The 16,673-nt window shown below is 40.5% G+C and overlaps 1 protein-coding gene across 1 annotated transcript in view; it reads left to right on the top strand.

The window, feature by feature from the left end:
* Positions 1-16,673, top strand: part of LOC149444812 (DAP3-binding cell death enhancer 1-like) — a 71,906-nt gene that overhangs the window by 33,198 nt on the left and 22,035 nt on the right. The window contains exons 4-9 of the mRNA XM_089654500.1: positions 585-726; positions 5,319-5,480; positions 5,574-5,656; positions 6,286-6,388; positions 9,962-10,107; positions 15,722-15,868. Of these exons, the coding sequence (XP_089510626.1) occupies positions 585-726; positions 5,319-5,480; positions 5,574-5,656; positions 6,286-6,388; positions 9,962-10,107; positions 15,722-15,868 (783 nt within the window). The remainder of the gene's footprint in view (positions 1-584; positions 727-5,318; positions 5,481-5,573; positions 5,657-6,285; positions 6,389-9,961; positions 10,108-15,721; positions 15,869-16,673) is intronic.

The raw sequence follows: 16,673 nt of genomic DNA, 5'->3' as shown, positions 1-16,673 counted from the left end.
TAAGGGGGAGGGGGATTGGGACGAGGACTGTGAAGTGAAAAAGCATGTGTGTGTGTGTGTGTGTGTGTGTGTGGGGGGGGGCTTGAGGACCCTGATTTTAAAGTGTGGGACTGAGGACTGTGATGTGAAAGGGGAAACTTTGATGGAAAATTAGAGAAGGGATGGCCAGGTTTGGGTGAGGACTCTAAAGTGAAAATGGGTGGGGGGGGGGGGGGGGCTGAGGGCTCTGATTTAACATTGGGTTGACCAAGGACTGTGATATGTAAGAGGGGTGGAGGATACTGACGAGGCAGGTACACATAGAAGGATACGCTTTGTTCATTTTTCATTCCAGAGGTTTACAAGCACTTTAACTACAAGAAGCCAGTCTAAAGATTATTTTTCCTTCACTTGCTTGTGTAAGCATCAAAACACTAGTGTCTGCAGTAGCCCCAAGGACTGCATAGTAAGTGCCAAAGGGCCGCTGAGCCAACTAAGGTGTAACCAATTTATTTAGAGCCCTTGTATAGCTCTTTTATTTCTCATCCTCACTAATAAAACTAAGTGTGTGTGACTAGTCTTCACTCTTTCTTCGTGTCTCACAGGGAGCCACAGCTGTGATTTTCCTGCATTTAGCTCGCCAGGCATCATTGTACTGTCGCACCAATAAACCTCAGGAAGACAGGTGCTCACGGCGCAGTTACCTGGAACAGATCCTCTCATCTCTTTATCAGTGCAGCAGATCGTGTAAGTAGTATGTGCTTAATTAAATATATATGTTATACAAATTTTTTATGTTTCTTTAACAGCATTACTTTATTTCTACCACTCCTGACCCACTGCAGGCCATGAAATTTACAGGTGAAACTCGAAAAAATTAGAATATCGTGCAAAAGTTCATTTATTTCAGTAATGCAACTTAAAAGGTGAAACTAATATATGAGATAGACTCATTACATGCAAAGCAAATCCACAATCTCAGAAAATTTGAATATTACATGCAATCAATAAAACAAGGATTGTACATACAGTAGAACAATATCGGACCTCTGAAAAGTATAAGCATGCATATGTACTCAGTACTTGGTTTGGGCCCCTTTTGCAATTACTGCCTCAATGCGGTGTGGCATGGACGCTATCGGCCTGTGGCACTGTTGAGGTGTTATGGAAGACCAGGATGCTTCAATAGCGGCCCTCAGCTCTTCTGCATTGTTCAGTCTCATGTCTCTCATCTTTCTCTTGGCAATGCCCCTTAGATTCTCTATGGGGTTCAGGTCAGGCAAGTTTGCTGGTCAATCAAGACCAGTAATCCCACGGTCATTGAACCAGGTTTTGGTGCTTTTGGCAGTGTGGGCAGGTGCCAAGTCCTGCTGGAAAATGAAGTCAGCATCCCCATAAAGCTCGTCTGTGGAAGGAAGCATGAAGTGCTCCAAAATCTCCTGGTAGATGGCTGCATTGACCCTGGACTTAATAAAGCACAGTGGACCAACACCAGCAGATGACATGGCTCCCCAAATCAACACAGACTGTGGAAACTTCACACTGGACTTCAAGCATCTTGCAGTGTGTGCCTCTCCATTCTTCCTCTATACTCTTGGTTCTTGGTTTCCAGATGAGATGCAAAAGCTGCTCTCATCAGAAAAGAGAACTTTGGACCACTGAGCAACAGACCAGGTCTGTTTTTCTTTAGCCCAGGTAAGACTCTTCTGATGTAGTTTGTTGTTCAGGAGTGGCTTGACAAGAGGAATACGACATTTGAAGCCCATGTCCAGGATCCATCTGTGTGTGGTAGCTCTTGATGCACTGACTCCAGCCTCAGTCCACTCCTTGTGAAAGTCCCCAACACTTTTGAATGGCCTTTTCCTGACAATCCTCTCCAGGCTGCAGTCATCCCTGCTGCTTGTGCACTTTTTTCTTCCACACTTTTCCCTTCCACATGACTTTCTATTAATGTGCTTTGATACAGCACTTTGGGAACATCCAACCTCTTTTGCAATTACCTTTTTGAGGCTTTCCCTCATGGAGGGTGTCAATGATGGTTTTCTGCACAACTGTCAGGTCAGCAGTCTTTCTCATGATTGTGATTCCTACTGAACCAGACTGAGAGACCATTTAAAGGCTCAGGAACCCTTTGCAGGTGTTATGGCTTAATTAGCTGATTAGAGTGGGACACTTTGAGCCTAGAATATTGCACCTTTTCACAATATTCTAATTTTCTGAGATTGTGGATTTGGGGTTTTCATGAGCTGTAAGCCATATTCATCACAATTATGACAAATCACGGCTTGAACTATCTTGCTTTGCATGTAATGAGTCTATCTCATATATTAGTTTCACCTTTTTAAGTTGCATTACTGAAATAAATGAACTTGTGCACGATATTCTAATTTTTTTTAGTTTCACCTGTATATGAGAAAAAAAAATCCCATCCATTTATGTTCATTGCTTAGTACTTCAGGATCACACTGCCACTTGTGAAAATGCCAGTTCTTCAGGCCAGGACTTTCATTACTCAGGATAGTCCCAATATTACAAACATAAATTGGGTATAGAAAAGAATCGCCCCTTTGAGATAATCATATTTTGTTGTTTTTTTGCCTGAAATGAAGACAGACATACAGTTTTTGGTTTACCCAGCTATATTTACTAAGTGCAACTTATAACATTCAAGTGAAAGATATAACAGCAATATGTCGGAAAAAATTCAAAAACAGAATCACTGAGTTGGAAAAAGGATCACCCCCCTGTGTCAGTATTTTGTTGAACCACCTATTGATTTAATTACAGCCATTAGTCTGTTGGGATTTGTCTCTACTAACTTTGCCCATCTAGACTTTGCAACATTTGTCCACTCTTCTTTGCAGAACTGCGCAAGTTCAGTTAAATTTGATGGTGCCCGCTTGTGGACTGCAGTCTTTAAGTCATTCCACAGATTTGCAATGGGGTCTAAGTCTAGGCTCTGACTAGGCCATGCAAGGACATTCACCTTTTTGGCCTTCAGCCACTGTGTGGTGTTTTTTCTATGTTCTTTGGGTCATTGTCATGTTGGAAGGTAAACCTTCTTCCTATTGGCAGCTTTCAGGCAGAGGGCAGCAGTTTTTCCTCTAGAATTTGATGATATTTTGCCCCATCCATCTTTTGCTTCTATCCTGACAAGTGCTCCAGTCCCTGCTGCAGAGAAACACCCCATAACAGGATCTTACCACCTTCATGCTTTACTGTAGAAATGGTGTTATTTGGATGGTGAGCTGCATTGGATTTCTGCTAGACATATTTTGTGTTGAGGACAAATAATTACATTTTAGTCCCATCTGATCATAACACCTTTTTCCATCTGGCATCAGAATCTTCATAGTGCGTTTTGGCAAAGCTCAGTCGTGACTGCATGTGGCCTTTCTTGAGGAATGGCTTTTTTCTTGCAACCCTCCCATACAAGCCACATTTGTGGAGAAATTGTAATATTGTAGTCACATGCACACAATGACCACTCTTTATCATAAATTCCTGAAACTGCTTCAGAGTTGCTGTAGGCCACTTGGTACCCTCTCTGACCAGTTTCCCCCTGGCTCTTTCCAGTTTAGAGCGACATCCTGATTCAGGGAAGGTCTGTGTTGTACCAAATACCTTCCACTTAATAATAGACTTCACTGTGCTTCTAGGCATTGATAAAGTCTTTGAATTTTTTTTGTATCCATCTACTGACTTGTACCTGTCCACAACATTATCCTGGAGATCTTTTGACAGTGCCTTGCCACCCATGGTTGCTTGTTTGCTTCAGCTGCACTACCAGGGACTGAAATGCTCCAGGAAAGCTCTTTTCATGCTGAGCTAATCAAAATGAGCACAGCTGATCACAGTTGAAAGTCAAATGGCTTTGTGTGCCATTGAGAAGATGATTAGCTACACCTGATTGAGTGTAAAAGTCATATTTCAGAGGGGGGTGATCCTTTTTCCAACTCAGTGATTCTGTTTTTGAATTTAAAAAAAAAAAAAAAAAAGGCTGACATGTTGGTGTTTTATATTTCACTTTGATATTATAATTTGCACTAAGAAACTGCAGCTGGATAAAACAAAAACTGTGTACGTCTTCAATTCGGTCTGCAAAGCAACAAAATGTGATTATTTTAAAGGGGGGTAATTCAATGTGATAATTTTAAAGGGGGCTGATTCTTTTCCATACCCACTGTATATGAAGTGTTCTCTGCAACCTCATGCATGTCTGATTGCAGGGTTTGCTATACTGTCTTTGGAAATGTCACCTCATATTTACCCCTTCATGGCAAAGGTAAAACAAACCTTAATGCGTGAAGCCAGCTTAGCAACTTTAGCATGTGTTAGTAAAAGCGTACCTATATTCACTTCTACTTAGTGCATTCAGGTGAACTATACTTTGTTTTTGTTTTGTTTTTTCAGGACAAATTTGGTCTTCGTTTGTTGGTAATTTTTTTTTTTTTTATGCTACCAAGAGAAAATTGGCCCAAACATATTTTTGGAATTTAGCTCTATATTTGTTGTCTTGAGTGGTCATTTTAATGGGCTGCTGTACCTGCAGGAAACATGTCCCCGAACTTCTTTTAAAACTGCGGCGTTAGGCTGCTGCACCATGTGATTTTGCACACCTGAAAACACTCTGCATTTTCAGATGCATGAGGGTGCCATTAAGAATCGGTGGCACCCCTGTTCGTTCATCTGTTAAAGAGCAGCTCGTTTTGCCTGTAGGTTGGGAAATGCGTGCAATTGGCACGTGTTCCTAGAAGCACATATGTGTGAACCAAGACTTCAACACTTTGACCCTGACCTTTTGGTCCTGATCCTAACAATTACCTAGATAAACCCTGGTCCAGCTATTTTATCTTTATTTTAATTTATTTTTACGCAACACTTTTTGTTTTTGTTTTACAGACTTTTTTTCTAGCTGTGCACTACCAGCACAAACAGGTACACACATATGTGACCCACAGAAGGCAAATCACTTCAGTAAGGCCGCATATGTGTGTACGCTCAGTGGGAAGGGGTAATTAATATGCTAGCTCATGGCATCATGATGTCACTCACTGCTTACCATTTGGTTGTGGAAGTTAAAGAAACATATATCATATCATGGCCTGAGATAAGTAAAGTAAGTGCAAACATGGTAGGAACGCAAATTCAAATCAATACATCACTGTATTATTTTACCTTCATAACACCATATTTTATCCATATGTGAGATCCAGACACATTGCCAGTTCAGGCTTGAAGAATACATGGCTATATGTGTACTGGCTTTCTTAAGATGCATTTTAAAGAATGGATTGTTGATTCTCACACAATATATATTTCTTTTCTTTTTGTTGTAGCCGTCAGCAATCACATTTTGTCTAAGAATGTCCAGTCTAGTACTTGGAGTAACGCTCAGCTGCGTAGTGATGCTGCTCTGCAGGATGTGGATAATTCTCTTGAGAGTGCATCTTTAGCTTCCTCGAGTGATAATGACCTGCTCCATCATCTGGTCGAGCAAGGTATGGCAGGTGGAAGACTGTGCACACTAAAAATTTGTTCACTGTTAATTTTTACTTATGGTTGACAGTTTTATTCATTTCTTAACATAATAGATTCCTGCAGTGATGTAAACCTTGGCTCTTCACATGGGTTAGACCATAGTTCAGAAGAGAGTACATCAAGACCTGTTAATGAGGTAATATTACGGAAGCAATAATGGAATATACAGTACTCTTTATTCTTGCTTTCCCCAGTAAGTCGTCAGAACATGCTGGGACATGTAAAAGCGGACCACTGTTCACTGCACTTTATCATTACCTCCCTTCCTCTTATTACACAATTTAATGTATTGCGAATTGAATATAGTTTAATTTAGTCCTTCATCCTCTCTCTTCCTCATTTTGCCTGGTGACGGTTCTTCAGCTGTCTGCAGCTTTTTGGGATATTCATGCCACTCATCCTAGGAGCCTGAAGGCTGGTAAGTGCTGGGGTAGCGTGAGATTTTGTGCTGGTAGAGCCAACACCTATGCAGATGCAAAATCTTGTGATACTTTGGCATTTACTGACCTGCAGCCTCCTGGGGATGTATGGCATGAATTTCCCAGAAGGGTTCGGGCAGTACATTACTCTTGGCTAGGCAAACATTGAGGAAGTGGGAAGGTGGAGAGACAAAAATAAACTATATACAGGTCACAAGACACAAAATGTTAGCAATTGTGTACTAATGAGGATGGGAATAACCAAAAGTGCAGTAAAAGGTGAAAGGTCCGCTTTAATGATTAAGAACTGAAATATACTAATAGACCGTTTTTGCTCTTTTCTTAGCTACGGGAGCCCAAAGAAGACCACGTGGAATCATTAAACCTTGCTGCCTCTCATTTGTTGGAGTTGACACAGACCAGTGTGCCGACAGTGCTAAACATATTTGGTATGTACAGTATATATCTTTTATCTATGATTGTGTTTCTGGATTGTGGGGAGTCTGGGGCACTTAGAAGAAACCAATCCTAAAATGTGAAGAGTATACAACCCACACTGTATGTACAGTAGATAATGTCCAAAGTTGGACCCCGGTGACAGCTACAAGTCAAGAGTTCTAAGCCACTATGTTTAAAATGTATCCACAGCCAAATTCTTTTTACTTTTGCAAAAAGTAAAGAAAAAAAACCCCATTTGTATACAGATGGGAAAAGTCTTAACAGGAGTTTAAACCATTCCCTTGTCTATCCAAATGGGGAAAAAAGGCTTTTCTTGTACCTTTTTCTGTTTTCTTACATAAGCACTAAGGGCTTGTTCACACCAGAAGATGGTGCCGGAAATCCACAATCTGTGCGCTTCTCCCACAACACGTTCAAAATGTACTGGGTATACAATATGCTACAGGTGTCATTGTATCCATAACGGCAACACAAACACAGTGTGCTTGCCTGTACCACATCCTATGGTACTGCAGAACCATGCAATCAGTTGCAGTGCCTTTTTAGAAGTAGTGTGTGCACTACTTTTGGTGCGATCTAGTGTGATTTAAGATCATTCAAATGAATGAGCTGAAAAACGCACCGCACTGAATCACACTGAACCACACATTCACGTATGAACCACTCCTAAAAGAAAAGGTATAGATTTGGCGTGTATTAATTCACAAATGTATTAATTGACTTTGAATTTACTTGAAATCTGTGTATATACAGTTGTGTTCAAAATAATAGCAGTCAGACATCACTAACCTGATCAATCACTGTTTTTGGTAGAAATGATATTTCTACATGGCAAATAATTTACTAGCAGGTGTAGTAGAGTAATAAAAATCCAACAGACCCAACAGTCATGACATGCATGCTGCTGATTCTGTGTAATTGAATCACTAATTGAAAGGGGCATGTTCAAAATAATAGCAGTGTGGAGTTCAATTAGTGAGGTTATTCATTCTTTGAAAAACAGGTGGCAATTATTGCCCTTATTTAAGGAAGGAAAGCAGCAAATGTTGAACATGCTGGTTACAGTGCATTTCTCTCTGAAATTCTGAGGAAAATGGGTCGTTCCAGACATTGTTCAGAAGAACAGCGTACCTTGATTAAAAAGTTGATTGGAGAGGGGAAAACATATAAAGAAGTGCAGAAAATGATAGGCTGCTCAGCTAAAATGATCGCAAATGCTTTAAAATTGCAACCAAAACCTTAAAAACGTGGAAGAAAGCGAAAAACTACCATTCAAATGGATAGAAGAATAGCCAAAATGGCAAGGACTCAGCCAACAATCAGCTCCAGGAAGATCAAAGAAGGTCTAAAGTTACCTGTGAGTACTGTTACAATTAGAAGATGCCTATGTGAAGCCAAGCTATCTGCAAGAAGCCCCCGCAAAGTCCCACTGTTGAAAAAAAGACATGTGCTGAAGAGGTTACAATTTGCCAAAGAGCACATTGACTGGCCTAAAGAGAAATGGCGCAACATTTTGTGGACTGATGAAAGTAAGATTGTTCTTTTTGGGTCTAGTGGCCGGAGACAGTTTGTCAGACGACCCCCAAACACTGAATTCAAGCCACAGTACACTGTGAAGACAGTGAAGCATGGTTGCGCAAGCATCATGATATGGGGATGTTTCTCATACTACGGTGTTGGGCCTATTTATCGCATACCAGGGATCATGGATCAGTTTGAATACATCAGAATACTTGCAGAGGTCATGCTGCCTTATGCTGAAAAGGAAATGCCCTTGAAATGGGTGATCCAACAAGACAACGACCCGAAACACACACACCAGTAAACGTGCAACATCTTGGTTCCAGACCAACAAGATTGACGTTATGGAGTGGCCAGCCCAATCCCTAGATCTTAATCCAATAGAAAAAATGTGGGGTGACATCAAAAATGCAGTTTCTGAGGCAAAACCAAGAAATGGAGAAGAACTGTGGAATGTAGTCCAATCATCCTGGGCTGGAATACCTGTTCACAGGTGCCAGAAGTTGGTTGTCTCCATGCAACACAGATGTGCAGCAGTTCTCAGAAACAGTGCTAATACAACTAAATATTAATTGATTCAAACGAAAGCAAAATCTTCAAACATTTTTCAGTTTATATAATGAATGTTTGAGTTTGTAAAGAAGAATACAAACACTGCTATTTTTTTGAACAGTCTAATATTCACTTTTCTTCAATTTTTTAGAGAAACACAAATTTGATATATTTTTCTTCATGTTTTGATTTGGAATAGAATGTGTAGTGTTCCCAATGCATTTGTGTGTATGGAAATAAAAGCTATTAGAAGGATTTTTAGCTTTATTCACTTTTTTCAACACACTGCTATTGTTGTGAACACAACTGTACCTGTACAATGTGCTGAAAAAATCATCTTTAACTAGAAAAGCTACAATTTCTGTGGAAATTGTGTGAAGTGTTCTTGCCTCCACCAGTAGGCTACAACTGGAGTGGGCGGAGTAGCTGGGTGGAGTGGCTTGAGTAACTGTTGTATGCTTGGAGTGTCTGGAGTAACTGTGAAAAGGTTGGACTGGGCAGAGTAACTTTATGGAGTGGGCAGAGTAACTGTGTGGAGTGTTAGGAGTGAGTAAAGATAGTAAACATTACACTAACCAATTGATTGTTCAAATTTAAAAAGTGCACATGGCAAGCTTGATAGAGTGAGAATCACAAGACCCAGACCTACATTTTGATGCATAGTATGTCTCTGAAATATTAAAAATGAAGGCACAGTTGCAGTTTAGAAATTGCCCTTAATATTTGAGGTGGCTAGAGTGGAGTTTCAATGAATGTCAATGGGCGGCGTGAGTTGCAAACAAATGGTCATATTGTGAAGACTATCAGGACTATGGCTTAGCCGTGGACATTTTTAGTGGCAGCAGGGATAGCTTAACGTTTTGATATAAGATTTGTGTAGGTGGGCTTGAAAATGAGTGAGTGATGGCAGTTTAGAAATCATCTCCTGAATTTTCAGCTCACACTCTAGCTTTTGTCAGCTCCCACTCTAGTTTTGAATATTCCGCCATTCATTCCTATGGGACCAATTTCACCACAAAAATGCCGATATTTTGTGAAGCATTCGGCGAAACGTTCCACAAAGTAATAGCACACCAATCGGGAACAATCCGCACGTTTCGGTATATTACTGTCTATGTAGTGTAAAAACTGTGGGAGGAGTTAGGGTGGTAAATTTGGCTATAATAAAAAGAATATGTATGTGAGATAACAGTAAGTGGTCTTGCCATGCAAGAACACTTAATAATTCAAGAGAAGGGCAAAAGAGGGAGGTATTTATGTGGACTTTGAGGAAGGAGATGGCTTAAAATGGGGAGTGCCAATGTGATGATGCTCACCATCAGCACAAAGAGCAGGCAGCAGGATTTTGCAGTATTGCAGACATTGATCATCCTTATTTTTTGTTTGAATCTGTTTTGTTCCTATATGTGTGCTGCAGCTGTATCTGATTGGATTTGCCCTTTAATCATATCTATATGTTGATATTTCTTATTTCTTACCAATCTCTCCAGGGATCATCAGCGCCAGAGACAGTGCTGATTACAAGTCCGCTTTCCACTTCTTTCAAGAATCCGCAGAAACTGGCTACAACAAGGCCCAATACAACACGGCTGTGTGCTATGAGAAAGGAAAAGGGGTGGCCAAAGACATGACCAAAGTATGTGACATTTTGTGACTGATTGTAGTGATGAATCACATCGGTACAAAATATTATTAATAGATTTATTAGGGCTTATTTAATTGTTCCCTGGTAAACCATTAGGTGAAAAAATAAATAATTTCTACTGAGCTCTGAATGCACATCTGTATTTATTGTGCCAATATATTCCTTGATCATAATGCGTCATGTATTCTCCTTTTGAAACTTTGTGAGTCCCTTGTTACTCCTCCTTACATGGAAGATGGTCTTTCTGGTTGTACCTTGGCTTGCAGGATCTCAGAGTTGGCTGTGCTTTCATTTAACCGCATGCCGCCCAGCCACTGTACATATAGGGCGGCAGGGCGGCACTCACAGGCAAAACCACCTTTTTAGACGTGTGTTTTGTAAACAAATAGGGGGCCGCCGCCCTATTTGTCCCACTGTTCTCTGCCACAGATGTCAGTTGCCGGGTCACAGCCGCTCCTTAGCGGCTATGTCCTGGCGATCGGCGGCAAACAGTGACAGAGAGCACAGCTGCAGTAGCTGTGCTGTCTGTCACTTCCCTGTCAGCTCGAGGATGAGCTGATTGAGAAAGAACAGTTTTTTTTCTCGATCAGCCTTGTCCCGCCCAGTACACACCCCCGCCCCCTAGTAAAACACTACCCTCACTCCTATAACCCTTCCCTGCTAAATAAAGTTAACCCCTTCCTTCCCATTGCCATTACTACAGTGTCAGTTTTTTTTTTTTTTTTTGCACTGATCACTGTATTAGTGTTTTTGGGGATGTCCGTGACCCCAAGTCAGTACCCCCCAATGTCAAAATGTCCGCCGCAGTCTCGCCATAAGTCGTTGGTCGCTGCCATAAGTCCCTGATCGCCGCCATAATTCGCTGATCGCCGCCATTATCAGTATAAAAAAACCCTAAAAATCCCAGTATCTTTCCCGCCATTTGTAAATGCTATAACTTTCACGTAAACCAATTAATATACACTTATTGGGTTTTTTTTTTAGCAAAGACATGTCGCAGAATACATTTTGGCAGAAATTTATGACTAAATTTGATTTTTGCATTTTTTTTTTTTACTGGACATGTTTTATAGCAAAAAGTCCAAAATATTGTTTTTTTTTCCTCAAAATTGTCAGCCTTTTTTTTATAGCGCAAAAAATAAAAACCGCACAGGCGATCAAATACCACCAAAAGAAAGCTCAATTTGTGGGGAAAAAAGGATGTAAATTTCATTTATGTACCATATTGCATGACCGCGCAATTGTCCGTTAAACTAGCGCAGCGCTGTATAGCAGAAAAATGGTGTAAATTGCAGTATTTATACCATAGTTTGTAGACGCTATAACTTCCACAAAAAGCAATCAATATACACTTATTGGGATTTTTTTTACCAAAAACATGTAGCAGAATACATTTTGGCCTAAATTTATAACCAACTTTCAGTTTACTATATATTTTTTATAGCTGAAAGTAAAAAATATTGTTTTTCTTCAAAATTTTTGGCCTTTTTTTGTTTATAGCGTGAAAAATAAAAAGAGCACAGGTGATCAAATACCACCGAAAGAAAGCTCTATTTGTGTGAAAAAAAGGACGTAAATTTTGTTTGGGTGCAGCATTGCATGACCGCGCAATTATCAGTTGAATTAGTGCAGCGCCAAGTAGCAAAAAGAGGCCTGGTCATTAAGGGGGGTAAATCCTCAGGAGCTCAAGTGGTTAAGGAACCTTGCCTGGTACTTCACCAGGATAAGGTGGTGTTGAGGCCTTGGTCCTCTTTCCTACCTAGGATGTTTTTTTTTTGTTTCACCTGAATTAGGTTGCCATCTTTTGTCCTAATCGTAAGCATCCTAAAGAAAAAGTGCTTTCAAATTTATCTGAAGAATAGGAATTATCCGGCGCACAAAAGATATGGTATCCAGCAAACATATAAAACACCAGAGGGTCACTGGGTGAAATTAGTGACCATAAACGGTCCATAAAGTTCATAAGACTTATTGGAAGATAAATGGTTCATCAGCAGCTGCCATCCTCACAGTATAGCGAGCTGTGTATTGAAGGATAAGGGAGAAAAAGGAGGTGCCACCTAGGGGCAGTTTTAACACAATAGATTTATTCACAAAGAGTTAAAAACACTTACAGGATATTGAGTAGTATAAAGCTCATCTATTAGTACAGTATTGGCCACTCCTCTCTATCCCACAGGTACTGCCAGCTGGGATCCCGACAGCTATCGAGTTGTGCATTCCACGCTGGTTGGTGTTGACTTTCTGGTTCTCACAAGGTGTCCATGCTAATTCCACAATTCTACAGCTCTCAGGATCCTGGTTGCTGGTACCTGCGGAGAGGAGCGGCTGATACTGTACTGCTAGATGAGCTTTATACTACTCAATATCCTGTGAGGGTTTTTAACCCTTTGTGAATAAATCTATTGTTTTGTGCACTGAGGTGGCGCCTCCTTTTTCTCCCTTATCCTTCAAATTTATCAAGTCTACAGCTTTGTTTCGACATTCTGATAGCCTGGTTGTACTGCCTAAGGGTCCTACTAAGGGTCAGGTTGCTTCTTGATCCACTGTTTCTGGGTGGATTTGTCAGCTCACTTCTCAGGCCTATGGTATTAAGATAGAGGTTCCACCTTTTCCAGTTCCCCATTCTTCTGTTGTTCAAGTTTGTAAGCCTGCTGCCTTGTCATCTTTTTACATTTACCAAGTTCTGTCAGGTAGATGTTCTTGCCTTTGTGGATGCCAGTTTTGGGCAGAATGCCCTGCAAGCTGCTTTGTAGTAGGGTTCCCCTGTTTTTTGTATGTTTTGGCCTTGTTGTGTTGCCCACCCCTTATGTTCAGTGCTTTGCATCCCTAGTAGTTATGAATATTAAGTCCTCTGTATCCTAGTTACATAGTTAGTCTGGTTGAAAAAAATCCATCTCGTTTTTAACCAATAGATGTGAAAAAAAAATTATTCAATCCTATACCCACAGTTGATCCAGAGGAAGGCAAATAAATAAAGCATAATCCAATTTGCTCCTGCAGGGGAAAAAAAATCCTTCCTGACCCTCCCCAAGAGACAATCGGATATTCCATGGATCAACTTTACCTATAAATGTTAGTATCCAGTTATATAATGTCTATCTAGGAAAGAATCCAAGCCTTTTTGGAAACAATTTTAATAAGCTAGCCAGAACCACCTGTTGAAGTCTATTCCACATTTTCACAGCTCTTATTACCGTGAAGAAGCCTTTCAGTATTTGGAGATTAAATCTTTTCCTCCAGACGTAAAGAGTGCCCCCTTGTCCTCTGTGATGACCTTAAAATGCGTAACGCTACACCAAGTTCACTATATGAACCACTGATGTATTTATACATGTTGATCATATCCCCCCTTAATCTCCTCATCTTGAGAGAATAAATTCAGTTCATCTAATCTGTCCTTATAGATGAGCTCCTCCATACCTCTTATCAGTTTGGTTGCCCTTTTCTGTGTCCTGCGATTAGGAAATAAGAAATGTTTTTATTTACCTGTAAAGTTATTTTTTTGGAGTATAATAAAGGACACCAAAGATCCCTTCCCTCTTGTCTGTGTTCCTCATTGCTTGCTACAAAACTGAAGCTTAGCTGAGCTGGGAGGGGTTATGCCAGTGTGGAGATTTCTGCTTTTTTTCGGCCAATTTCCTTTCACCTAAAGCAGACCAGGGCAAATTGCCGCCCCAGCCCTTTGGCTGTCTCTATCCGGCCTTAGATACTTCCACTGTCAGCATGCTTCTCTATGCCTATCAACGTCTTCACTGGGGAAGCTGACAGACCCAGAGAGACACCCTGACAGAGGTCCGTGTAGAGAGCTGCAAGAACTGGAAGAAGAGCATGGGAGAGCGTAGCTTAGGACACATCCCGATGCTCCCCTGCTACTACATATCAAGTTCTTCCTGTTTTTAGCACTTGCACGCTGCAGACCCCAAGAGCCACGCACCTGTTCTTCACTTCAACTCCCCACTTCCTAATTTAACTTAATTTAACCCTACAATACCTGCATTGCATACAGTTGCTGCATAGCGCCACTGAACTCAGTGAGCAAGTTTGACAAGTGGTGCTGCTAGTCAAACTCTGCACATCAAGGTAAAAATGCCACGAAGCAAAGAATCAATCCGTGGCACATGAACAATCCTATCCAGCTGTTATACTATAGTTCTGGAGGATAAAACCGCGTCTCAGCTGCCTGTTTTTACCACTCCTTGTCCACTGATCTAAAAGAAACCCATTTCATGAGCAGTTGTACCTATTATTCCTATGCCATGTGTTTTCTTTCTATATATTTATGTACTTGCAGACCTTCACAGATCCAAAATTAATATAAGGCAGAATTAGGTGTGGCCCTCCACGACAGTCCCAGTTTCTCATGTGGCCACTTGGAAAAATGAATTGCCCAACCTTGACCTAAAGGTGGTAGACTTACCCAAGTAGATATGAATATCAATACCTCTGTGTTCTGTGATGTACACCCACTGGCAATTTTATTAGGTACACCTGTTCAATTGCTTGGTAACACAAGTTGCTAATCAGCCAATCACATGGCAGCAACTCTATGCATTTAGGCATAGAGATGTGGTGAAGACGATTTGCTGACGTTCAAACCCAGCATCAGAATGGAGAAGAAAGGGGATTTAAGTGACTTTGAACGTGGCATGGTTCTTGGTGTGAGACAGGCTGGTCTGAGTATTTCAAAAACTGCTTATCTACTGAGATTACACCCCATGGCATTGTTACCTTTTAACATATTTGAAAAGGCCAACATTAGATTTTCATTTAAGTAGTGTTAGTGTATCTAAATCTGCTAACACATTTAACATTACCCCCCACTCCCCATACTGATAAAAAAATAAAACTAATAGTCACCTCATCTGATGATTGGTAAGCTGCAATATATTACATTTTGGCTTTAATACCACTTCAGGTACTGTATATCGTCTTTATCTGTAGTTACTGTTTGAAATAATGATCTAATGTTTGCCTGTTCAAACATTATTTAGTCAGCCATTTGCACGGGGTGTGTTTACTTTTTCACACAACTGTATATTGTATAATAAGGTTGTGGACCACTTTTTATGCTACTATGCTACTAGAGCAGCTAATTTGTTGCTTGAAATTCTGGAGACAGTAGTGGTTCTAAAGAACATAAGTGGTTTGTTACCAAGATTTATGCATTTAGTACTTTGAAAAAAAAAAAATCTTATTCAAATGTGTGTGGGAGAAGCAGTCGCTACTGACAGTAAACTGACAAAAAATTAAAGAAAAAGGCACTTATTATTGCTCTATAGGAAACTGAAAGTGGTCCAATCAATTGTAATTAATGCTGAAAATCGGTACCATCGCTTGTCATGTGCAATTTTGAGCCTTACTAAGTCTTCAAAGACAGCAGTGCCCCATATTTATTCATCTTATACTTGTATCATAGCCCAGGTCTTCATTTTGCTGTTATTGTTTGACAGTAGTATAATCCAAAAGCGTCTGTATTTTATTGTTAGTGTAGTACTGAAAAAAATATGAAATGTCCTGGAATGTTTTTTATTCTTTATATTTAGAAAAAAAAGGCATCTTTCTTTTTATATTATATATGTTATATATGTTGTTGTTCTTCTAGGCAGCAGAATATTATCGTCTGGCAGCCAGCGGGGGGCACCAGCTTGCCAAATATCGTTATGCCCGCCATTTGCTACAGTCCATCAGTGGGGACACACAGTCAGCACTACAGCTGCTTCTTGAAGCTGCCCAGGCTGGTGTGAAAGAGGTGAGTGGTGTGCACTGATCTTGGAACCCTTATATGAGAAGAGATAGATATATATATATATATATAATTTTCTTCTTGTTTTCCTTAAGAAAACAAAAAGAAAATGATATCTCTGAATCACACTCATGCGTTTTTAGTTTTGACTTGAGTTGCATAGAATCGTATGACAATGGAAATCACATTGAATTCAGTGGTGTCCGTTCAAATAAGTGCTACACAACTGCAATATGACTTTGGGGAAGGTACCTGTGCTACTTTGGTGCGATGCATTACAATTTTGTCCCCAATAGACTTCAATAGAGACACACCAAAAACACATGTACATATGTTTCTCTGTGTATTTTTGCTGAAGAAGCTGACACTCACTGACATCCTAACAACCAGTGACTCACCTCTGCTGTGAGCTGGGGGATCTTGACTTGCTAGTAAAGAAGATTAAAAAAAAAAATTAGCGTTAGGTCTCCCCAAAATCCATGCAGGCCAGGGGGGGGGGGTGTTAAGCATGCAGCTTTTTTTTTCCTGAACCATACCAGGCCACATTCCCTCAATATGAATGTGAGGCTACTTTTCTGGGGGTTGGGGGGGGGGGGGGGTAGTAGCAAAGGACAAAGCATCCTGGCACCATGTTAATGAGGAAAAGGACCTGTTCCCCAAAACCCTGGCTGGGGGTTGCAGGGTCACTTATCAGAATATGTAAGCCCCCTTTAAAATATAGGGATGCATTAGCACAACAGCGGAAAAAGTATCCAGTACATCCCCTCACCAATTCACCAACAGTAAAATCAATTGGCAACCACCCCAACAT

Source organism: Staurois parvus, unplaced genomic scaffold (genome assembly GCF_062004578.1).
Source record: "Staurois parvus isolate SC_StPar_1 unplaced genomic scaffold, SC_StPar_1.0 ptg000770l, whole genome shotgun sequence".
NCBI lineage: Eukaryota > Metazoa > Chordata > Amphibia > Anura > Ranidae > Staurois > Staurois parvus.
Note: the sequence above shows the minus strand (reverse complement) of the source record. Positions and strands in the feature narration are given on the sequence as shown.